Raw genomic sequence first — 26,359 nt, 5'->3', positions numbered from 1 at the left:
ACTGCTTTTTCTGCATTCCATAGGCTTTGTGTTGTTGTGTTTTCATTGTCATTTGTCTCTAGGTAGTTTTTTATTTCCCTTTGATTTCTTCAGTGATCTCTGGTTATTAAGTAGTGTATTGTTTGGCCTCCATGTGTTTTTATTTTTTACAGATTTTTCCTTGTAATTTATATCTAGCCTCATAGCGTTGTGGTTGGAAAAGATACTTGACATGATTTCAATTTTCTTAAATTTACCAAGGCTTGATTTGTGACCCAGGATATGATCTATCTTGCAGAATGTTCCATGAGCACTTGAGAAGAAATTGTATTCTGTTGTTTTTGGATGGAATGTCCTATAAATATCATTTAAGTCCATCTTGTTTAATGTGTCATTTAAAGCTTGTGCTTCCTTACTTATTTTCACATTGGACAATCTGTCCATTGCTGAAATTGGGGTACTAAAGTCCCCTACAATGATTGTGTTACTGTCACTTTCCCTTTTTATGTCTGTTAGCATTTGCCTTATGTATTGAGGTGCTCTGACGTTGGGTGCATAGATATTTACAATTGCTATATCTTCTTAGATTGATCCCTTGATCATTAGGTAGTGTCCTTCTTTGTCTCTTGTAATAGTCTTTATTTTAAAGTCTATCTTGTCTGATATGAGAATTGCTACTGCAGCTTTCCTTTGATATCCACTTTCATAGAATATCTTTTTCCATCCCCTCACTTTCAGTCTGTATGTGTCCCTAGGTTTGAAGTGGGTATCTTGTAGACAGCATATATACAGCTCATGTTTTTGGATCCATTCAGCCAGTCTATGTGTTTTGGTTGGAGCATTTACTCCATTTGCATTTAAGGTAATTATCAATATGTATGTTCCTGTTACCATTTTTGTAATTTTTGGGGGGTTGTTATTATAGGTCTTTTCCTTCTCTTGTGTTTCCTGCCTAGAGAAGTTCCTTTAGCATTTGTTGTAAAGCTGGTTTGGTGGTGCTGAATTCTCTTATCTTTTGCTTTTGTGCAAAAGTTTTAATTTCTCCGTCAAATCTGAATGAGATCCTTGCTGGGTAGAGTAATCTTCGTTGTAAGTTTTTCCCTTTCATCCCTTTAAATATGGCCTGCCACTCCCTTCTGGCTTGCAGAGTTTCTGCTGAAAGATCAGCTGTTAACCTTAGGGGGATTCCCTTGTATGTTATTTGTTGTTTTTCCCTTGATGCTTTTAATATTTTTTTCTTTGTATTTAATTTTTGATAGTTTGATTAATATGTGTCTTGGTGTGTTTCTCCTTGGATTTATCCTGTATGGAACTCTCTGCACTTCCTGGACTTGATTGACTCTTTCCTTTCCCATATTAGGGAAGTTTTCAACTATAATCTCTTCAAATATTTTCTCAGCCCCTTTCTTTTTCTCTTCTTCTTCTGGGACCCCTATAATTAGAATGTTGGTGTGTTTAATGTTGTCTGAGAGCTCTCTGAGACTGTCCTCAATTCTTTTCATTCTTTTTTCTTTATTCTGCTCTGCAGTAATTCCACTATTTTATCTTCCAAATCACTTCTCCGTTCTTCTGCCTCAGTTATTCTGCTCTTGATTCCTTCTAAAGAATTTTTAATTTCATTTATTGTGCTGTTCATCATTGTTTATTTGCTCTTTAGTTCTTCTAATTCCTTGTTAAGTGTTTCTTTTATTTTCTCCATTCTATTTCCAAGATTTTGGATCATCTTTAGTTTCATTACTCTGAATTCTTTTTCAGTTAGATTGCCTATTTCCTCTTCATTTGTTTGGTCTGGTAAGTTTTTACCTTTCTCCTTCATCAGCTGTGTGTTTCTCTGTCTTCTCATTTTGCTTAACTTACTGTGTTTGGGGTTTCCTTTTGGCAGGCTACAGGTTTGTAGTTCCCGTTGATTTTGGTATCTGCCCCCAATGGCTAATGCTGATTCAGTGGGTTGTGTAGGCTTCCTTTTGGAGGGGACTAGTGCCTGTGTTCTGGTGCATGAGGCTGGATCTCATCTGGTGGTGTATTTTGGGGTGTCTGTGACCTTATTATGATTTTAGGCAGCCTCTCTGTAATGGGTGGGGTTTTGTTCCTGTCTTGCTAGTTGGTTGGCATAGGGTGTCCAGCACTGTAGCTTGCTGGTCGTTGAGTGGAGCTGGGTCTTAGCATTGAGATGGAGATCTCTGGGAGAGTTTTCTCTATTTGATATTATGTGGAGCCAGGAGGTCTCTGGTGGACCAGTGTCCTGAACTCAGATCTCCCACCTCAGAGGCACAGACCTGACACCAGCCAGAGCACCAAAACCCTGTCAGCCATACGACCAGGTATGTGGGAGTTTCTTGCATTTTGGGAAGTCTGAGGTCTTCTGCCAGCATTCAATAGATGTTCTGTAGGAGTTGTTCCACGTGTAGTTGTATTTCTGATGTATTTGTGAGGAGGAGGGTGATCTCCACGTCTTACTCCTCCACCATCTTGAAGGTTTCTCGTTAGCACATCTTTTGTTGTCTATCTTAGTCTTCATTAATTCTAAGTTTTGTTACTTGGATAACTAATATTTACCTCATATGAAATTAATAGACTTTATTATTTTTTTAAATTTCATGACTGAATATTATAGATGTTATAGTCCTTATGTTTTCTATTGGAATTAAATTTGGAAATTTTACCACTCAAAAACTACAACTATAAACAGGATAAGTATGCCAAAAGACTTTCTATAATTAAGTAGTGTATGCATAAATCATGGTTTTTCAGTAGTTTATTTTGAATCATTAAATTATTTTTACTAAAAATGATCAAGTAATTCCAAAATTCAATATCTAATTTAGAGTTACATAGCACCTGAAAGTGGATAACTTATATGGAGCCAAAATTGTTAGTTTTTACACATACCAGTGTACATGTTATGTGGAAGTTTTTTGAGAAGGTAACGTTATACAATAAAATGAAAGCAATGTACAAAGTCAGTATAATAAAATAGTTATAGACAATAAATGGGAGTTTTCTTAGAGATCTGCTGGGAATGTGTGCTGTGTCCTTTGACCTGCCAGCATTTTCACAGATGGGGCTTCAGATAATAAAAATGGGAGCCCATGGTCCCCATCAGAGGCATGCTCCTTTTGGATGCCTTGTCCATCTTTGAGTGCCAAGAGCCCTGCACAGGGTAAAGAGCACAACAGGTCCTCAACTGACACATTTTCATAGTACTTAAGGATGTTGCAAAGCTGAAAGGTATAGCTGTGCTTTAGATCTTCCAGTAAAAATTAGAAACGGTCAACTGGGAGCAATCTGTACAAAAAAACCAACATTTGGGAATTTAACTTGGCAAAAGTTTACTTTAACTAATAGTAATGCAAGACTTTGTGTGTGTGTGTTTTTTTTAAGATTCCCCAGCAGTTTACTAAGGCTGCATTACTAAAAGAAAAAACAATTCTAAATATATACTAGAAACATTATACTACCACCCAATTGGCAAAAATCTTTAAGTGTGACAACGTCGAGTGTTGGTGAGACTGTGGAATAATGAGAACTCTGCAAACACTGCTGAGTATTTGCTACTGTCTTCCCACTGGACAGGCTACATCTGGGGATTAACTTTTGTCTTTCCTGGTAGAGAAGAGAGCAGGGGACACTTTTGAAAATGTATGTCCTGCTTTGAGGCAAATAGGAAGAGGGCAGGGAGCTTTTCTGGCTTCTCTTCCTTCTCAGTTACCTTCAGCTCAAAATAATTCTTATTCCAAAGTGGCATATTTGAGGATGGCATAGTCTGCTACCGTTTCATTACCTTACTCCCAAAAGAACAGTAGTCAACTACGTGAATGGTTTTCTTTTTTTTATTGTGTTATAAACCTGAAAATTTCTTTTCAAAATAAAAATTGATGGGGCAACTCACTATGTAAATGTACAACATATTCTGTGTTGCTGCTAATGACAAAACTAGAAACAAGGAGAGGGAGTTAGAAGGAGGAAGACACCTATTTGAGGAAAGTAGGAAGGATGCGTCAAACTAAGCGCTGGCAAAAGGCAGAGGGCTCACCATTGCCAGAAGCATTCAAGGCCTTGTTGACCGCATCCTTATGAAGCATGACATGGATGCGGTTCTTCCATTCAAAGAGAAGTTAGGATGGAAGGACTTCTTTTCTGGGCTGTTCCATCTGATGTTGACGTTGAGGGTCAAAACTGATGTACGAGTCCACCATGACCCTGGTACAAAACAGAAATCAGTGGTGGTATCGACCACGCCCAACCCACCTGGTTGCATTCTTTCAGCCTTACCTTTTCTTCTGCAGGCAGTTGCTCTTAACTGCTGCTTCTCCCTCTGTCTGCTGCCCTTTCTTTTCCATAAACTTCTCATTTAAGATAAGCAGGAGGGACAAATGCTGACAAGATGAGCAAGGATCAGGTGGTATGAAAATCTCATCCACTAATCCTAGCAATCAATTACAGCCATTCTTAGGATTTTGAGTCCCTCAAGCCCCTTCATTAATCAACCCCCAGTTATTCATTCTTCCCACAGGTGCAACTCAAATTTGCTGTGGCATCATACTGTGTTCAGAGGAGTGTCTCACAAGCAATGGAAAAACACGGGTATCTTTAGAATATTAGTCGGCAGCTGGTTTAGTTAAATCTCTCTCCACCCTCGCTGTACTATATTGATTAAATTGTAAAGAAATGGCTAAATGAAGATATTATTTGTATTTGGTGCATATGCTCTCATGCACACCATTCTATTTTAATTTACTTTTTAACAAGTAAGTCAATATTATTTTAAAATTATTTCCCATCTGGCATGCATGCTAATAAAGAAATCTACTAATTTGTGCCATATCAAATTTAACCTTTTTTTTTTTTTTTGTACTTTCTAATTACATAGTTCTCAAGGAAATCAAACTGGAAAAACTGGTTTTAATCTTCTTGCCTTTTAGTTCTCATACATAACCATTTAGTGAGAGAGAGAAATGAAACACTAGTTTTTGGAGGTCTTAACCATGTGAGAACAAAACACGTACAGTTATCTCTCTATTATTTGTCTTTATTTTCATCATGCTTGTGTAAAACCTAAATACAGCAAGGTAAACTGATTATCCTGCAGAATAACTCAGCGTGATCTGAATCATAAAAGAATTCAATTATAGTCTGCCTCATTTTGGTAGGGTATATTATGATCAATTTTTTGAAATTCTGTAAATCACATGTATGTATGTATATATGGTAATTCTCTATTACCCTGTTTGTTTATTCATTTCACATGATACCAGCACCATGTGCCACAAGAGACTGCTTATGCATACACACATACGTGAGGCATTAACATTTCTAAGTGCTAAATTCGTATGACTCAATTCATTATAGTTTTGGAAATATTTTTCCTGATTCAAACTGTGTGTATGTGTGCTTATAGACAGTTGTGCACGTTGATAGTAAATGGAATGAACAAGAAAAGTTAAATATAAAAATTTCTGTATTAATGAATTTTCATGTATGTTTCAACATAAAGTTGAGAAACATTATACTTCCTAGATATCTCAGAATGAAAACCATACTGCTGCCTTTTAGGAAGGTTAGGGTTAGGGTCTGGAGGAGACCACATTCTTACTGCAACATTTGAATGAGTCGCTGAGTTAATTCACTGAAGGTGTAAAATTTTATGGGAAGTGAGACAACTACAGGGGAAAGAGCAGCTGGACCCAGTATAGTTGGTGAATCTCCTCCTCACCCCCGTGGTCCTTTTATGAGGAACACCGGATCTGGGAGGCTCTTTTTTCCCTCATCACAATCTAATTTTATTCTGTGTTTCCCTCACTCTGAAAGAACGTGTGCTCCCCATTTCTGCCCTTCCGTTAAGGGAACATTTACATTGCCACCACATCTTTATCAGTGGAGAGAACACAGAGTGATTTCTCAGTTCTCCCTGGACAGATGCTTAATCCTCACACTTCCAGAATCAAAGACAGTTCATTCCCCCACCTTCAATTCTGTGACCCAGATTTAATATTCTTTTACCTGGGCACTGCCAATGCTGAATTGAATCTAAAGGCTAAAATTGGAAATACATTTCTCTGCACTGACCTATTGGTATTGCCCCTAAAATGTATTTGAAAGTGCAGTAAATCTTTAAGATGATGGAAAGAAAATGGAATTGCCTGCAAAAGATGTCCTGTTTCTCTCTTGCTTACTATCTTCATGACTTTAAACAATTTCCTTAAATCTCCTGAGTCATTAGTAAAATGTCAGTGATCATACACCTGAGAGAGTTGGCATGGGAACAACACAAACTAATAAACATGAAAATATGTTTTGTAAATCACAGTACAACAGAACTATGTCTATTATTATGTGGATGACAAAAGTAGGTTTTTAAAAAAAAATCAGCTATCTAAAAATAATTATGTAGTAACCAAAATGGGAAAAGAACTTGAAAAAGAATAGCTACATGCATATGTATAACTGAATCACTTTGCCCTACCCCTGAAACTAACACAACATTGTTAATCAACTATACTCCAATATAGAATAAAAGGGTTTTTTTAATAAATAAATAAATAAAAATAATACATTGTAAATCAACTATACTTCAATAAAATTTTTTAAAGAGCTAAAAAATAAATAAAAATATCACTCACTCAAACCTACAGTCCTTATATGATACCATAGTCCTAGAAATCTTAGAATATAATACATATCTAGGTTTTTTCCCTGAAAATAAACCTGAAAGTACTCAAGTACTTCAAAAATATATTTGTATCCATAAATATAAAAGATAGATTTTATTCTTTTGCTGTTAACATTCTTTGTGTTTAAAAGTCTTACCATTACTTCTTTTTAAACATAAAAATAAACATCTTCTTTTCATCCAATTAACTCAATAGAGTAACAGATTATTTTTAAAAAACCTTTCTAAACTAGTATTTTGTAATGACTCATCCAAGAAAATATCTTTTCTGTTCAGAAGTCTGCACCTCTATTTTATTCTTTAGTCAACCACATAGCTTTAAAAATGTTTACTGTATCAATCAACCAAAGACCAATCAATCACTTCTTCCATTCCTCCATTCAGGAGAGCACCCCAGGTATGTGGATGGTGGCAGTGGGTTTTCTGTAAAATCTGTGGTAGAACCTGGTGATCAGTTAGTAAATACACAAAGGCATTTATTCCTTCAATTTGATAATGAACTACTTATCGACTGCTTTATTTCAACAGCTGCTGGTCTAAGCTGTTAAATTGCTCGGCTAATGCACAAATACATGAGTCTAGAAAGTTAAAGAGAAAGAATGAAAAGGTCACCTGCTACCCTAACAACTTCACAACATTCCCCTGAGCTCCCAGCCCCCTTTGGTGGCCATACTTCAGGGATGCATTGGTACTTTTTGCCATGATAGCACTTTTACTCTGCAGTGGAAATCACCTTGGGATTGTGTTCATCCTTTGTGAGTGGCTTATCGACTAGCTTCATCCTTTCGTATTCTCAGTATTAACAATGGAAGTTTGTTGGGGTTTTTTTTTTTTTTTTGCGGTACACGGGCCTCTCACTGTTGTGGCCTCTCCCGTTGCGGAGCACAGGCTCTGGACGCACAGGCTCAGCAGCCATGGCTCACGGGCCCAGCCACTCCGCGGCATGTGGGATCTTCCCGGACCGGGGCACGAACCCGTGTCCCCTGCATCGGCAGGCGGACTCTCAACCACTGCACCACCAGGGAAGCTCACAATGGAAGTATTTTAATATTTTTATTTTTTGACAAAAATGACTTCTAATAACGCCATCTTAATAAGTTAGATCATTCACAATAGTCTAGAACAATTAATGTTTTCTTTTTGAGTCACGTAGAACTTGCTTCCAGATCTGAGATGTGACTGGTCTCTGTTGAGGCACCAAAACCCAAAGCACAGAATTGGAATTTAAGAGACTTGAATCCAGTTCTTGCTCTTTTCACTAACTAGCTGAGGGGTTTAGTTCATCATGTGTGACCCTGGACAGATCACTTGACATCTTTTCTGCCTCAGTTTTCTCATCTGTAAAAGGGATTAATAAAAATACTTACCTCTTAGCATTGTTGTAAGGAGTCAATGAGATTATGATTATAAAGGTTGTAGAACAGCACTGTGTTCATATTAAGAACATATGTATTATCTATAATAATGTAATAGTAACCTGTTTTGTCAGAATTCCTGTATTCTCTCATCTCACAGGCTATAATGAGAACCAGATGACTTACTAAATGTTGTATTAGTATTTTTATTGCTGCATAGCCAATTACCACAAACACATCAGCTTAAAACAATACCCATTTATTATCTCATAGTTTCTATAGGTCAGAAGTCCAGATCTACCTTAGCTGAAGTCTCTCCTCAGGGCCTCAGAAGGTTGAAATCAAGGTGTCAGCTTGTTGCCCATTCTGGAGCCCAGGATTCTCTTCCTATCTCATGTGGCTGTTGAACAAATTTCTTTATGGTTGTGGGACTAAGGTCTCCGTTTCTCACGAGATGTCAGTGAGGGGTCATTCTCAGCAATTAGAGGCTGCCCGCCGTTCCCCGCCATGTGGCCCTCCCCATAATACGCAGTTGCTTCCTTCCAGGCCAGGAAGAGCATGCCTCACTGCTTTCCAATCCCTTAACACCAGATGAAGAAAGGTCAGCTTTAAAGGGCTCACCTGATGAGGGCAGGCCACGCAGATCATCTCTCTTTACCCCTATGATGTAACGTGATCACACCTTCATATCTCATCATGCTCAGGGGATCCACCCTTACCCAAGGGGAAGAGATCAGAGGAGAGTGAGGGTGGTGGCAGGGGATTGGGGGTGGGGGGCATCTTAGAATTCTCCTTCAAATGTGACGTGAAGTGAAAAGTAAATATGATCTACAAATGTATAAAGTGCACATTATTGTAATCTTTATTATTGTTACCATTACGATCATGATACCAACAAGTTCTTAACCTCACATGACAAGATTCCACGTACTTGCAATGGTTTACATTAGCTGTAAAGAGTACTCCAATTCATTTAAAAATTATGTAACTCAGAGCTTAGCATTCATTTCCTAGCTCCTTGAATTCCTATTCTCTTTAGGTTACTTACTTCCCAAATTCCTTCCTTTGATCTTTGTCACTGAATCACAACACTCCCGAAGAACAAAGTCCCACAGACAAATATGTTTCTGTTGGGGTTGCCAGTGCAGAAAATGAGCAGCCTTCATCACAGTTACGTGTATGCACCAATCCCAAAATTCCCCATAACTTGGTCATACTCAACTCTAAAACAAATTAAAGAAAATATAACCCTTTCCAGTCCTTTAATGATATTTAACCCAAGAACTATGTGACAGACTCTGAGAAGTTTATTCATAGGTGGCAGGATTGAACTCTAGATGGTCCACATGTCTATGGCTTTGTCCTTTGACCAGCCCTCAGAAGGATGTCATATATTGTAAAAAGTTTGATAAATAGATAGTAAAATATAATATAAATATAAAATAAATACAAATATAAAATAAACATAAAATAAAAATATATTAAAAGGATGATGTAAGGAATGGTTGAAAATGATTATATCTTCCATTTAAATGGAATGGGGAGTTTAACCTAGAAATCCAAAGAAGAAACTTCTGGTATTTTGTGAATACAAACACCTTCAGGGCAAGGATCAGTTTCATAAACATACGGAGATTAGTAAAACTTTTGTACACGGAATAGAGTACTACTGGATAAAAAATAAATAAAAAGAACATGGACTGCAAATTATACTTGTGTTCAGGGTCATCTCTGCCACTGTTGGCAAGATGATCGTGGATGAGTTACTTTTCCCACTGAGACTTAGTTTCTGCCTCTGCTAATACTGCCTACTATGTACTGTCTGCTATGTTACCATCGTCGTCTACGGTGGAAGATGTTCTGAGTAAGTGAAACAATCTAAGCTAAGTTCTTAGGACAATGTCTGGTACACAGTGAGCATTCAGTAAGTGTTGCTTATTGTTGTTATTATTATTTATTTTAATTATGTTAACATGTGGCCCAAAGTCTGGAATGTATTACTGCTCAAAAAATACTACTTTCTTCACCTTTCTCCAATACCTGTTTGTTGAGTTGAGCTGGATCTGTCAAGAAGAGTATTTTGGGTATAGTCAATCTAAAGTACGTTAAGAGGTTACCGTTAGTCTAATTTAATATAGTTTTCTTCCTCCCTTCCTTCCCCCCTGCCCACCTGCCTGTCTTCCTTCCATCTTCTCTTCTTACCTTGTCTTTCCTTCTTTCCTTCTCCTCTCTTTCTCCTAAATGCTCTTACTCTATCCTTTTTTTCTCAAGCAGATATTATTTTAAATTTTCGAACAACCTATGTCAGCAAGTCTGGTCAAGTTATCTTTGAAGCAAGATCAATTTGCATCCACTATGTCACAACCTGGTTCATCATTGATTTAATTGCTGCCCTGCCTTTTGATCTCCTGTATGCTTTCAACGTCACAGTGGTGAGTAAAGAGCTCCCTTCCACATGACCTTGAAGGTTGGTTTTAACCCTGTGCTTATTTTTCACATGATCAGGTTTTAAATGTTTGTCGCAATTTGTATGTCCAGGATTTTGTGCCCTTTTTAATAAAGAGGCCAATGTCACCAATGATATGCAGGCCAGATTCTCCACTTAAAGGAGTTACTTCCTTTTCGAAATTTGTATTACCCATTTCTAATCATTTAAATACCTAGAACCAGGATATTAAAAGCTTGAATTTATCATCAAATTGACTCACTAAACAAATCCTTTGATAAGGAAACCATCTGCAGGAATAGAAGCATTACTTTATGTTACTGAGCCAGATATTTCCCTCAAGAATTTGGTGGAGAGTTTGAAGATTTCTTCTACTTGTATGACTTTTACTCGCTACCTTTTGAATATTTCATTATTCATTGGCAAAACAAACAGAAGACCTATCAAGATAGAAAGATAGGTTGAAATTAAAATAGAATTCAACTACTTCTTAGAAGTCCCTGTAAAAATGTTAGATTGAGCAAAAATCTAAATGATAAAATGACCAACGTAAACCAAGCATCCTCTTGAATTTTTATTGATATTTGTAACTTCTCTTTCTTCATCTAAAACTTTTATTCTCAGATTTCTTACAGGAAAGAAAGTATGCCCTCTTGTAGTCATAGCTATTTTTACTATTTAATGATTGACACTCTTAAAAGCATTAAGTGTTCCCTTATAAATAGAGAGACTTTTAGGAAGGTATAAGAGAATTTTTGGACCAGTAATACAATTTGCCGCCAGAGTAACCAATTTTAGCAGGCAAAAATTTACTAGACGTTAGTTCAAATTAAACATATTTCCTACTCAGTTGACAAACCTCTCCCCATAGAAATTATGTTCTCTATCAAGAATTTAATAGCATAGTTTTCAATATTAAACAAAGTGATCAGTGTTTCAAATACAATCATTACTGACTTCAGAACGAAGACTGAACTAAACTCCTGACTACATAGTACAGATTTGTGCATTTGTTGCATTTGTTAATTGCCTGTATAATAATATTTTTCTTTTTCTTTCAATTTTTTTTAAGCTGGGAAGTTGAGAGTGTCAACATCATTAAGAGGTTTATAACTCAGCTGAAGGGAAAGCTCTGGGGAAAATCTAGTATATAATATCAATCAGTGCTAAACTGGATTGTTATCCGAGCTTTTTAAAGTGCTTTTTAAGATTGAATTTGACTAGATAAGTATACTATAATGAAAGTGTAATGACTTAAAACAAGGCTTTTGCAAGACTGTCAAAAAATATCCTGAAGAAGTAGATAATTCATAAAATGATAAGAAAAATTTTCTAAATTATCCTGGAGAATTGTTAAATAAATGGTGTTTCATAGAGTGCTCTAAATTAACTTGCTCTGCTACTAAATACTAATAATCATTTTTTATATTCCATTTCTCTTTGGGCACTGAACAAATAGGATAATTTTAAACATATATATATATATCATGTACTATAAAATAAAAAATAAGTAAAATGTTTAGATATGATTAAAATTTCCGTTGCCTAAAATTAACATGAGTAAATAATTTTGAAAAAGTCTAATTCTCATAATTTGATGAATTTTAAATACTTGTACATTTTCACTGTGCTTCTGCTACCCTTCTTCGTTCTCACTTTTGAAATACAGCACAAATCCTTTATAAAGATTTGAAGTTATAGATCAACATCTATATCAGAAAGAAAGAAAAAGAGGAAGGAAGTAAGGAATCTCTCTCTATTATCAGTGATAATTTTTCTGCTTTTCACAAGGGTGAGCTTATGATCATTTAACAATTGGCATATAAATTTGTTATTCCTCCCAATATATTAGTCAGTATGAAATATTCGATTTGAGTAGAAAAGCTTGTTCAAAATATTATATTTACTTCCCAGGAAAGCATAAGTTATAAGGAAAAGTTCATAAGTTATGCTACTCTTATACTACACAGACTTACAAAAAGAAGAGCAGGAACAAACATAAAATAACAAAGGGGTTGATTTTCCAGGTCTAAAGTGGGTCCATTTAGTGCATCTCCATAGATGACATTATAAAATGCATGGCAACCATCAAAAATGTACTGCATGCTTTAGCTTTGGCTGTGCCCACAGTTGCTGATGGCAAATGTTTTACATGCAGCTCACACATTTACTTATTAAAACTTACTGTGTATAAGTCACGATGAAAGGCACAACGAGAGGTAAAATTGTGAATGAGACAAAGAAAGTAAAATTGTGAATGAGACAAAGAATGAGAGTAAAAAGGCAAAAGTATGAATCCAAGTTTTATCACTTACCATCTGAGTGACTTCTTGGGAAAGTTAACATCAGAATAGGCCTAAAATCGTAAAAATTTCTGCAGGGTTTCTGAGTAGCCTAAAAAGGAAACTTTTCTATAAAATACCTTGCCAAGTGTCTAATACCTAGAAGGACCTCAGTACGGTAATTAACTTTTTTCTTTCTCCTTTTTCTTCCCTAGTGGACAGCCAGGAGGTGGTTATGTCCACTTGGTAATAGGGGAAACTGCAGTTTGATAGAGGTTTTTGATGAATGCATCATTCACTGTCTTGCACCTGTCTACAAGGTGCTTATAATTCTTATCAATGACAAATTCAGAGCAGCATCCCAAGAGTAAGAAGGTGCTTTCTCTTTTTCAGATGATATATTTCCATCGAAATCAAATATGCCTCTTTCTTCTGTCATTCATCAAGAGCCAAAATTCACATTTTATAGCCGGAGGTTTTGGGCTCAGATAGGAATAAATACAAATTTTTTAAAATGACAGTGAAATCACCAGGGCTGCCTCATCCTGGACTCCCAGGCTCATGTCCCTTATTTTTGTAAATGACTGTTGTTCTCATGTAAGGGCAGCCTCACATTCTTCCCTCAAACATCCCCTTTCTGGCCAGACAAAATGGGGAGCTTGCCTGCATCAGTACTCTATATTCAGATGGTGTGTTAGTCTACTCAGGCAGCTATAAGAAAATATCATAAACTGGATGGCTTCAACAACGGGAATTTATTTCTCACTCTCCTGATGGCTGGGAAGTCCAAGATCAAGCTTTCAGCCAATTTGATTCTTGGTGAGGGCTCTCTTCCTGGCCTGTAGATGGCTGTCTTCTTTCCACGTCCTCATGTGGCCCTCATACAGCGAGGGGAGGGAGCGAGAGATTGGGGTGGGTGGCGAACAAGAGAGAGGGTGCTGTGGTCTATTCTTATAGAGGCATTAATCCCATCTTGAGGACCCCACCCTCATGACCCCATCTAAACCAAATTACTTCCCAAAGACCCCATCTCAAATACCGTCACACTGGGGGTTAGGGCTTCAACATATGAAATTTGCAGGAACACAATTCAGTCCATAGCAGATGGTATCCTCCATTTGAGAGTTCTGCTCCAGGATTCACTTTACTTACAAAATTGTCATCTATCAAATTCACCTACCTATAAAATAAATTTCACCCCTAGTAATTCCTCTAAGCCACAAAGTAGAAACTGCATCTGACTTACAATCAGCTGGAGAAATGATAGATGAGAACGTGAGTATGAAGGAGAAGAAAGTAAAACTCTACCCAGAAGACCCACAAAAAGGAATAAAAGACCACAGCTACCTGGCAACTTCCTCAATTGACCTTATGATTTTTTTTTTTGCCACACCACACCTTGCAGGATCTTAGTTGCCTGACCAGGGATCGAACCCAGGCCTGCTGCCGTGGAAGCGTGGAGTCCTAACCACTGGACCGCCAGGGAATTCCCATCCTTATGATGTTTTTATATTTCAGTATAGAATAATTCACAAGATTACAGTGGAAGACACTTTTATTGAATATCTATTGTTATAGTGAGCCTGGAGTGTTTTGCATCTTCACATAATAGCTTATCCGCTCACTCATTTAACACAAATTTACTGAGCACTTCCTATGTGTCAGGAACTGCTCTAGGTACATTTTTCTTGGAGATAAGGGAAGATGGCTGGAGGAGGGAGAAATTAGAAGTCAGTTGACTCCAGATAATTATAAAGGCAGACTCTCAAAAGATGCTGACCTTGTTTATGATTCTGCCTGTAAAGGAAAAATGATGCTTAGGTATAGTCATACAAACCACTTCCTTACCCTCTATTTATGGTTCACCCCCCAAATTAGAATAGGTCAAGGAACTTGTCAGATTCTATTTGCATATGAGTTAATGTTTTATTTAACTTTTCTTTTCTCTTGGAAGGTATTAAAAAGAGTGTATATTAGTGCACCACATGTGTTGTAATAGTGACATTGACCTTTCTGGTGGACACCAATGGTGCACATTTTTCAGTTGAGCCCTAAAGTCAAGAAACTAACTCCTTCACTACAAGTCTGTTGTTCTAGTTCATACAGAGGCAGCATCTAAAAGGTTTCTCCAAAATTTTGTTCCATTTGATTTTGGTTCCCTAAGCATGTTTGTTTAACAGAAAGCGCAGAATGTATGTGCTCCAGGCAAATGTTTTCTTTGTCTATCGATAATGTTAGAAGGACCATAGTAAAGCACATGGGGCAGGAGGTGTTACTGGTATTTGTGAGCAGATCTTACTCAAGTTTCTAGGTCTCACTATTTAAAAATAAGAAACCTAAGTTACTTTTGCTACCACTTTACAGGGTTTTACTTCAGTCTATACAAAGTTTTGTTATAACGCAGCTCCCTTACATGGAGAAGGGGAAGTGGAATTGAAAGAAATTAAAAGAAAGGGGTGGAGACATCTTCTATTCAATCCCGATCCCATAATGTGTTTCAGTTGTATATCAGAATATATAAAATTATCTTCAGTCATATAGGTAGAGAAAAAAAGATACATCTTAATTAAGGAAGATAATTATTCACTCAAAGAAATTAAATTGCCTTATCATCTTTTATCTTATCAATTTCCGATATATCAGGAAACGACATAGAAATGGTTATAAAATGGTCACAATGTTGGAATCCCAATTACGCTTAATTTCAAGAACTTCCCAGAGTGGCTGTAGATGAAGTGACTGTTGTGGATGTAATGACTCCGTGAGCCAAGCTGTGTGGCTCTGTTTTCCCACGCAGGTGTCTCTCGTGCATCTCCTGAAGACCGTCCGGCTGCTGCGTCTTCTGCGTCTCCTGCAGAAGTTGGACCGTTATTCCCAACACAGCACAATCGTCCTGACTCTGCTCATGTCCATGTTTGCCCTTCTTGCACACTGGATGGCATGTATCTGGTATGTCATTGGAAAAATGGAGATGGAAGACAACAGCCTTCTGAAGTGGGAAGTTGGTAAGGGCTTACATTTGTCGCATTTTCCATTTTTAAGTGAAAAAGAGGATTGTCTAGAATTTGGGGGAGGTGAAAGATGACGCTATAAATATATGTCTTCTGACTGTTGATTTGTCTCATCGTTTTTGGGGGTGTGTGGAGAGGGTCCATGGTACAAGTGATTTCTTTTAAGAAAGTTTTCTGGAACAACCTTGCATTTTTTTCAAAGAGAATTGGGTTAAGTTCTCAATGGGTGAACTTTTAAAAATGCCCAGAGCGTCTGTAGAAGTGTTTAGATAAGTAATGTGTGATCTTATCTTAGCATATCCAATGGAGGGCTAGTAACAATAAATCATGGGGAACTGGCCAGTCATTACAATATTTTTAAATCATAAGAAAATGATCACTTGTATTTGAGGTGGCAAGTGAATAATAAAAAGGATATCTCTACTATTTTCTCCTAAAAAAAAGAGAGACAGCACTATCATACTGACTTCCACATTTAGTATACTTTGAGAACTTGTGATGATACAGAAGAAAGGATATTTACAAATATAATTTGTAAAGTTTCGTGTCCGCATAATCCATGGGAATTTAAGGGAGTTGTTTCAAGTGTTACATAATTCTGCATAAATGAATCTGAAATGTTCTGCACATGAACACATTTTTAAACTTATATCAACCACAAGAACTTTCTAAAAAAATGAAAATTCTGAAGGCTATAACCCTCTATTCTAAAATATCTGCGTTCTCACAGTCTTTTTAGACAATTGTCATAGTACCTTATGTAGGGTATTTTTTCTTCTTAATCTGACATTTAATCAGAGAATATGTTTCCTGGTTAGCTAGAAAATCCTTCACTTATCTTCTCCTCTGAAAATCAATCTTGGACTTTTGAAAGAAGCTCAGACCTTTGCCCAGGGATAAAGCCATAGAGATTCTCAAGAGAAAAAATGCTCTAACTTCTTATATCAGCACTTTAATGGCAGAGTGCATTTGGAACATCCCTGGGTGGACTCTTACTAAATGCCACTCTCTCACCATAGGGCACGTACAAAGCCTTAAAGGGCATCTTTGGAGAATGAGCTGGGGACCTTAAGAAAGTGGGTTCAAGGGAGTGAGTCTCCTGTCTACGTTCTTAAAAATGCTCCTACACATCTCAATTTTGTCCTTGAGGTACACAGAGAAACTAATGCATCCTGAATTGTTTTATCTTCCTTATCAAAGCACTTTTTCTATGCATTGCTGTAGACCTCCATTCTCAGGAACAAAGTAAAGAGAGAAATAAGACTGTAAAATGAGAGCACAAATATCCTGCATAAAGAGAACATGAGGTGTGTATGTGTGTTTGTGTGTGTGTGTGTGTGTGAGAGAGAGAGAGAGAGAGAGAGAGAGAGAAGGAGATGGGGAAAAAGAAGATTTGATTAAAAGGAGGATCAAAGTCTGGATTGTACTTGGATGAAAACATTTTCTGTCCTTCAGTATCGTTTCCCTCTTTATAACTTTGTCCTCCAGCTTCCTCATCACAGACCCTAGCATGGTCCTAATGCTTTTCAGTGAATTACAGCATTAAGTCTCCTCCCTTTGTTGTGAATCCATGTTAAATTTCTGATTTGTGGCCATCAGCCACCTGATTCCTTTTCGGACCTGACCTCATTTCCTTCAGGCCCCAGACCTATACACACATATTAATCTGTAAGGCTTGTCTAATCTGAGAGTCTCCAGATGGGGAGATTCAGCTTATGCACGCTGTCAAATTTAGTTAGAGGAGGAAAGCTTTGTGTTCACTTCCAACATACCAGTCCTGCTGCAGACTGACAAACTAGCTGATGTTTTTCTTCCCACAAATAGGCAGAGGTATTTGTTTTCCAAGAAAAAAGAAGCCAACCCCCTGAACTTCATCTGCATTGCCCCCTACCGTGCCTACTCTTGGTCCTGGTGATATGAGTCAGTGTCATGTATGGGAGCTTGTAAGCTGGAAGTTAGCTCACAAAGAGAGCTAACTATTGGCAAAATAAAATGATGGGAAGAACATTGGGCTGGGGGGCGATGGATCTCTCCTTGCGTCATGGCTCCAACACCTGCCAACTGTGAGATTTGCAGTAATTTTGTTCACCTGTCTGGGCCTCAGTTTCCTCATCTGCAACATGAGAAAACTCACTATGTAACTTGAAAGGCTCTTTCAGAATCCATGATTTATGACTTTAATGGAAGAACAAACCCAGTTTTGTGAGTTTAATATTGTGTATCTATTTTCTATCATAGCTCAGTGCCCATGTTAACCAGCAGAAGCAATCAATCATCCAATGTCAACAAATTTGAGGGACGTGTCAGGAAGGACATCCTATGATCATAGCATGTCAAGGAATTGATATGGTTTACTCAGTTATGATAAAAAATAACAGAACATTTATCTTTAGAGGATTAGATTTCCTGTCCAAACACCTCTAGGGATATGGTCAGGAAGGTAGCATGCTAATTATGTTTGTCAATATTGGGTTTTTAAGCTTGGCTACAAGGACTTTCCCTTCCCCTAAAATTACTTGGATCATTTGTTCGTTTGGAACATTCTCCAGCTGAGATTTGGACACAAATTAAATAATTATGACCTTCCCTACCTAATTTTGTAATGAAGCAGCTGAGAGTCTAGACTAATTTAGTTTTTACTATGTAATTTGTCCACTAATAATATGCTTTACCTTTTCTGGTCCAATTACCATGAATCAGAAAATTCATCACACACATGAAACTTGATTAGAGAACATATTGCTCTTTATGCTCTGACTAACATTAGATGTTCAGAACAGATTCATCTTCCCAAGGAATAAAATAGATCTTCCTTTCTCATCGTTGTTAATTTCCTTGAAATGATTTTTTTCCCTTTTTGCCCTTGACAGGCATGCTATTGTACTTACAACTAGAGAGGGTTCAAATATTTTGCATGAAACCAAACCAAAGCTAACCTTTAAAAAATGTTTCATAATGTCACTTCTCTATAATATATCTATTTTTGTATGGAAGAATTAATACTCCTAGATTAATGGTATCAGAGGCAAGTTATGAACTGATTTGCCTGGTGTTCTATTTTATTTCATATTCTTATGTGTTCCTATATTATATTTTAAGGAATTTGAGATTTGGCTTATTGTTTCATGGAATTTTAAGCCTGGAAGGACCTTAGTCCAGCTCTTTGATTTTATGGTGAGAAATCCAACTATATGTTATACAAGCTTTCTGGTGGAAGGGGCTTTTGTCACTTGTGTCCACTGTTGCTTCCTCACTGGGGTGTACAGTTCCTGGTGCATGGCAAATACGTAAAAAGAAAATTGTTGAATGAATCAGTCTTCAAGGTCTTTTCATTACTAAATGACAATCATGGGACAAGAATCTAGATTCCCTAACTCCTTGTATAGAAGTCCTTCTCATAATTTTGAGCATTATGATATAATAGGGAATGGTTATTTAGCAAATTCTTTCCAGCAGGAAGATAGAAAGAACAAATAGGGTGGTAACTTAAGATTTGGCCATTTATTCAAAAAGTATTTTTTGAGTGCCCACTGCATGCTTGGTCCTGTGTTAGGCACTGGAGATACCAAAACAAATTATATACTTAAATTAGGAGCTTGGGATTAACATAGACACACTCCTATATATAAAATAGATAAGCAACAAGGACCTACTTATAGCACAGGGAACTCTACTCAATATCTTATAATAATCTATAAAGGAAAAGAATCTGAAAAAGATTAAATATATATATTTAACTGAATATATATATATTTAATATTTAATATAATATTTATTTAACGTATATTTAACTGAATCACTTTGCTGTACACCTGAAACTAACACAACATTGTAAATCAACTATACTCCAATAAAATAAAGAAGAAAAAAATAATATACTTAATGTCATGGCACTTAAAGTCCAGTAAGAAAAACAGACAAATAATTCAATGGGTATATGGCAGTGCGGTATGTTCTGTAGCAAGAACCTGCTACAGAGGTTCTATACAGAGGTGCTATAGAGGGCAGGCAACTAAATCTAACAGGTTATCAGCAGAGGCATTTCCAAGTTGAGCTGAGTTTTAAAGAAGAATGAATAGTCTTGTCTCTAAGGATGCTGAGGAACGGGTGTGTGTCACAGCAGGGACGGGGCTGTATGACGCCTTTCACTAGAACCAGCATAAAGGGTGAAGCGGGGGATGATAGTGAGGTGATGAGGCTAAAGAGGTAGGTAGTCAGGGTCCAGATCTTTAAAGACAATTCAGGCTAAGCTTTAGAGTTTGGGCTTCATCGAAGGCTACAGCAAGGCTTAAAATTCTCTCTCGAGCAGCGATCCTTTGAATATAGAACCCCAGGAGGCAGGGGGAGATGTTTTGCTCTGTTTCTTTTTCAATATCTGTAAAGTGGCCCTAATAATAGTGTGTACCTCACTGGGGTCTGAAAGGCTTAAAGTATTAAAGTAGGCAATCTCGGTGAAGCATTTAGCACTGTGCCCGCCACCTAGTAACTGCTCAATAAATAGGAGCTATTGTTACCATCATTACTATTTTATTAAGACAGTTACTTCTAATAAAGAAAGTACTATGACCTGGGACTAGTGATACTTATCATCTTATATGGGAAGAGTATTAAGTAATGGCTTTAAAAGTGTTGCCTTCAAGTTTAGTCACAGTGCTCCGTAAGTTATTATATACTTTTTTACACGTATCTTCAAAATAATATATCTGCCCAAACTTTCTATTCGAGTCAGCCTCTGAAAATAAGTAATTTTCACATAGCCTCATAATTGCATACAAATAGGATATTTTCCCTTCAAAACTAATATAGGGGAGAGGTTCAACATCTACCCTACATGCTTGTTGGGATATAACAAACTTTTATGGAATTTTGACATAGTGCTTCAAGTCTAAGTGTGGCTTTTAAATTTAAAATTTTGTTTTCACTGTGAAGAAATATTTCAGAACATTTCTATAAGAAGACTTCAATAAATACCTAGCTAAAAATGTGTTAGAAGGCTTTGCATGAGCACAGGAAACTATACTCAATATTTTGTAATAACCTATAAGGGAAAAGAATCTGAAAAAGAATATATATGTATATGTTACTGAATATATATATATATAAAACTGAATCACTTTGCTGTACAACTGAAACTAACACAACGCTGTAAGTCAACTACACTTCAATTTAAAATAATAATAATAAAAAAGAAGACCTTACATGTTTCCTTACATCCCAGTTAATGTAGGGATATATTATTTTAGTTATCATTTATTAAGTTCAGTTAATGACATTTATAAAGTTCAATTAATGACATTGAATTAGTCCTTAAAGAGCTCCATTAGCATCCTTGAGAGAATATAATGGTTCTGATTTAAGCTAGGAAGGTTTGGATTTGAATCTTGCTTCGGGGATTTACTAGGCTTGTGATTTTGGTCAAGGTGACTTCAATGTGTGACTTTTTATACAACAATCTTAGTTTTCTCATCTGTAAAATGGGTGTTGCAGTACTGATCCTCACAGCGTTTTCTGAGGAATTACAGGTACTCAAGTTGACGTGCCTCACATAGTTTCTAGTACATATTATGTTCTTGCACTTGATAACTACCATCATGACCACCACCTCCACTCTTAATCACTAATTGAGGCCATTTTCAAATTGCAGCCACCTACTTAAACTTACATCAATGAGCTATATAGAGCTGAAGTAGCAGTGCTGTTCAAATGTAGTGACCAACACAGAAATAGAGTCACAGATGTAAAAAACAAACTTATGGTCACCAAGGTGGAAAGGGACAGGGGAGGGATAAATTGGGAGATTGGGATTGACATATACACACTACTATATATAAAATAGATAACTAATGAGAACCTACTGTATAGCACAGGGAACTCTACTCAATACTCTGTAATGACCTATATGGGAAAAGAATCTAAAAAAGAGTGGATATATGTATATGTATAACTGATTCACTTTGCTGTACAGTAGAAACTAACACAACATTGTAAATCAACTATAACAATAAATTAATTTAAAAAAACCAAATCTAGTGAAGAGGTGATATTTCTGTATCAGGGACAATTCTTGATTGCAAGCAAAAACAGAAAAGGAATGCATTAGCAGGACATGCAGACTCAGAAATAGAAGGATGGAGAACAAGACTTGGGGAAAAAAATGTGAGCCAAGGCAGATCCAGATACCCCAGTGCAAGAAGCACAGTTGCTGACATTTTGCAAAGATGGCCTGGACGTGTTTCTGCCTTTGTAGATGCCATGGGTGAGTCCTAACCTTCTGTTCATCTCTGATTCACAGTCCCTGAAAGGAGAATCTGATTGGTCACACTTACATCATACATTCAGACACGGACTTCTGGGCAAGGAGGGCTCCCCCCACCTTACACTTTCATGGTTAGAAGTGGGACCCTGTGTCTCTCCATTACTATACACAAAGGAGAATACCCCCTTCACATAGGATTTTAGACAGCCCACCCCTCAAAAAAAGACAAAAGTCTTCTACAATAACAACTTTACCCTAATACTCAAAAAAAAAAATAACATTTATAAAAACACTTATTAAAATGCTTCTGTAAATCATCATACCTCTCTCAGACATCAAATGTCAGATGGAATTAGCTGAAAGATGGGGATGCTGTAATTCCCGGTGCATCTTGCTCCCTGTAATGCAGTCGGTGCTGCTGTGTCAGCCTAACAGTGGTACTTACCAAGCTGTGCTTCCACAAGCAGACTGCACCGTGGTCGGTAGCTCTCTTTTGTAGCTAAAACACTAACATTCTTTCTCGAAGCTATCTCTGTTTCTAAGGCTATGACACACTGAACTTTAAATGATCTGCTTCAAAAGTTAGAGCTGAGAGTATATTGTAATTTATCTTTCAATCCTTTGGCTGGAGTACATTTATCCATTGCAGATGTCTAAACGTGTATCTGCATCACGGAAAAAAAAAAAGCCCAAGAATATCATTTTCAAATTTTCATTGACAATTTTAGTCTTAAATCTCCTGATCCTCGTTGGATAAAACATCATAAAACCTGATTGATTTGAATGGCTCTCTAGTTATTAACTGCTTAGCATTTACAAGCCACATGTAATGGGAAAAAAAATGACCAGGCTTATGATATTGTAAGCTGATTATTTCAATAACTATCAAATTTTCCTCAAGAGAAGGTAGAATTGTCCAGCACTCTACATTTTCAGGTTCTGTGTAAAGGATTATATAAACATTTTTAGATAACCCTGATCTGTAGATTTTCATTCTTGCAAATACATGAAATAAAGAAAGGGGAGAAAAAGCCTAAAATGAAGATTTCTAACCATTAAAATGGACCCTAGTGACGGACTCCTGGACTTAATTTTTTTTTTTTTTTGAAGCAGGGTCTTGAACTTTAATGTGCACTGAAATTATGAGGATTGCATTAAAAAACAGATTCTAATTCAGTAAATCTGAGGTGGAGCCTGAGATCCAGCATTCTTAACCACCTCCCCAGTGAAATCAGGGCTACTGGACCCCACACCACACGTTGAGTAGCAAAGTTTTAAAAAGCCTTGGGACATTGTGTGAATTTAATACTCATGGTTATAAAGTCCTAAACCAGCAACAATTGAGTTCTTCCTATTTTTCACTTTCCTATGCTTTTCCAATCCCCATCACATCTGTGAACTAGTTCACAAGTGAACTAGGAATAAATTTAATGAGTAGAAAAATAACCTACAAATTTATTTTTTCTTCACATTTTTTGAAAACAATTGATTTATATCAGATTAATATTTAGCTTACATTTATTAAGCACCACCTACATGCATGGTGCAGTGCTTAATATATTTGTATGCATTTTCTCATCTGATCTTTATTGAAATCCCATGAGACAGATGTTTTCAACTTCATCTTAGAAAAAAGAAACTAAAGCTTGAAAAGTTTGAAATTTCCTGGAAATTTACTTTTTAAATTATGAAATATTTTTAACACAGAAATGTTTAGAATCAGTATAATGGTCGCCTTCTAAAAATTATATCTTTTTTAACATTTTGTTTTAATATATTTGCTTTATTTCTTTTTTTAAAATCAATGCAATATCACAGATGAAGCCAGAGCCCCACGACCCTTCAATTCTGCCTTACTCCCTCCATCTTTCCTCCTTACTATTCTAAAGTTGGTGCATAAAATTTTCTTAGACGCTGTTGTTACTATACAAATGTATTAGTAAAACAATATATGATATTATTTTCCCTCATTATCTTCCATATAAATCTTCACAAATGTAAGAAGTAATGATAATAATAATAACAGGCATACATGGGGCTTTCTCAGTGCCAGGCACTGTTCAAGGCATCTTGCTATAATTTTATGAGCCCAATACTGTTATCATTTCTATTTACTGATGAGAAAGCTGAGGCACATAGGTTGTATGACTTGACCTAGATACACAGATAAAATACACAGGAGCTGGGATTTCTCTCTTCTTTGTATCTTTTTTACATTCTCATTGAACTTTTTTTTTTTAAGATCAATCCATCTTAGATATAAACCTTATATATTTATTTTTAACTGTTTAATAGAATTCTATTGTACAATAAGCCAGTTTACTCATCATTTTGGTTTATTTATCCACTCCCCTACTGAGTTGACTGCACCTCTCACTATGGCAAGTACTGGGCAATGAGCAATCAAATACAAGATTCTCTGTGTGCATATGCAAGAATTTCTCTGGGTCAAAGAGAATTTTGCATCTGCAAAATTAATACATATTGCCAAATTCTTCTCTGAAGCACTTGTATTCATTAATTATTTAGTTGGTCATATTATATGTGTTCTTTCCCCAGAGCTTCACCAACAATTGTTACCAATGTTTTTAAACTTGTGAAAATCTTGGAGGGTGTTGGGGAGTGGAGGGTGTAAAGTAATGTCTAATTGTTGTTTAAATTTTCATTTCCCTGTGTAAGTAAGGTATAACAAGGTAGAACATATTTTTTTTGATGTAGAGAGTCACTCTAATTTCCTCTTTGATAAATTAGAACCTCCATCTCATTAATTTTCAGTTTCTCTTCTTTCCTAAATAATCCATTTAATGCTATATATTGTTAAGTGCTGAAGTCTTTAAACGTTTTTCAAATTATATGGAACTTGAAATTAACACTCTGTTATTGATTTCTAATTACATTCATTGCTTGTTTACAGAATCTGGTCTCCGTGATACTGATTCTTCACTGTTTGTTGAAGCTCAATTTTATATACTCTTTATGTGTGAGGATATTATGCGCATACAATTTTTTGGATATAATTTTTAGTTCAAGGTTTATATATGTCCATTAGATCAAGCTTCTGAATTTAATTATACCTATATTATAGATCCTTATTAACTATTTTCTGGAAAACTACATATGGAAGTTTCATTTGGTGCTTTTTCAGACCTCTGTTCACTTTCCATAGTTTTTTGGTTTCCTTTTTATAGTTCCAGTTCCTTGTTTTTTGCCCATTATATCAAGCTTCTGAATTGAATTTAAATATTGTAAAAAACATACTATCTTATTGTATTTCTTCATTCTTATTTTATTAATTCAAGTTCATTGTGTGCTAATTTTCTGTTCATCCAACTCTTGCAAAAGGTGAACTATTTCCTCTTTTGTACTTTTAAAACATTTTTATTGTGAGCTCATCTTCAATAGGGCTTCTTCCTTCTCAAAATCTTGTGTAGATTGAGGTGTGAGAATACCCAGAACTTTGGTTGTTGTTTGCTTGCTTGCTTTTGTCAAGGATACTAGGATTTTCCCCTGCCCTGGGATCAAATTTTTAAAAATTTCTTAGCGCCAAGGTGTCTGTGATTCATGGATGGTACACATTCAGACACCAGTGCATGCAAGGCACAAGCCTAAATTTTTAAAGTTCTCTCAGAAGACCACTTTTTTCAAACTCTAATTTTCCTTGTCATCCCTGTAAGCTGTTGGGTAAATTATTTCTACCCTTCTCCCTGCATGTATCACACTTAGTATCCCAGTTGTATACAAGATGTCAGTTCCAGCATTTATAGCATTTAAGTGTTCTCTCCTGTGCACAGATGGCCATGAAACCCAAGCCCACGGTCACTATTACTTCTGACCAGCTGCCCATCCCTGTCTCCCCATCAGCATCACCACCATGGTGTCAGCTCACAGGCTTGCGGCTCCTCATTTTTGCATACGTGCATTTCACTTCCTCTTTCGGAAGCATCTATATATTTCCAGTGTTTCTATCAGAAAGGCTTGCACATAAGCAAAGTTCATAATCTTGCCAGAACCACAGTCTTCATTTCTGCCAAAAATAACATAACCTAAATTCCAGTGTAATTTTCTATGTTACCTTTGAAATATAAAAATGGTTGTAATCTAATCTGTAAAAAGCAAATTGAATAAGGGTTAATTACTCAAGACCTTATTCCCACTTGGAATGCCTTTATGGGGGAAAATCATTTAAACTTAAGACCTCAAATCTTCAATTCTTCAGATGGAATTGTTCTGTTACCAGGAAAATAAATTATGCAGCCGTCTTAAGAAGACATCATCAAATGTGCTTAATATATAATTATTTCTTTCCAGCTACTATATTAATCAAAATAATTCTTTCGGAATAAGTGACAGTTTAATGTAC

General features: G+C 36.4%; 1 protein-coding gene across 1 annotated transcript in view; it reads left to right on the top strand.

Annotated features, from left to right (window-relative positions):
- KCNH8 (potassium voltage-gated channel subfamily H member 8) overlaps positions 1 to 26,359 on the top strand; it is a 401,601-nt gene that overhangs the window by 262,361 nt on the left and 112,881 nt on the right. Inside the window, exons 6-7 of the mRNA XM_032630495.1 lie at positions 10,279 to 10,436; positions 15,530 to 15,737. Of these exons, the coding sequence (XP_032486386.1) occupies positions 10,279 to 10,436; positions 15,530 to 15,737 (366 nt within the window). The remainder of the gene's footprint in view (positions 1 to 10,278; positions 10,437 to 15,529; positions 15,738 to 26,359) is intronic.

The sequence above is a fragment of the Phocoena sinus genome, chromosome 4 (genome assembly GCF_008692025.1).
Source record: "Phocoena sinus isolate mPhoSin1 chromosome 4, mPhoSin1.pri, whole genome shotgun sequence".
NCBI classification, from domain to species: domain Eukaryota; kingdom Metazoa; phylum Chordata; class Mammalia; order Artiodactyla; family Phocoenidae; genus Phocoena; species Phocoena sinus.
This window is presented reverse-complemented; position numbering and strand designations above follow the sequence as displayed.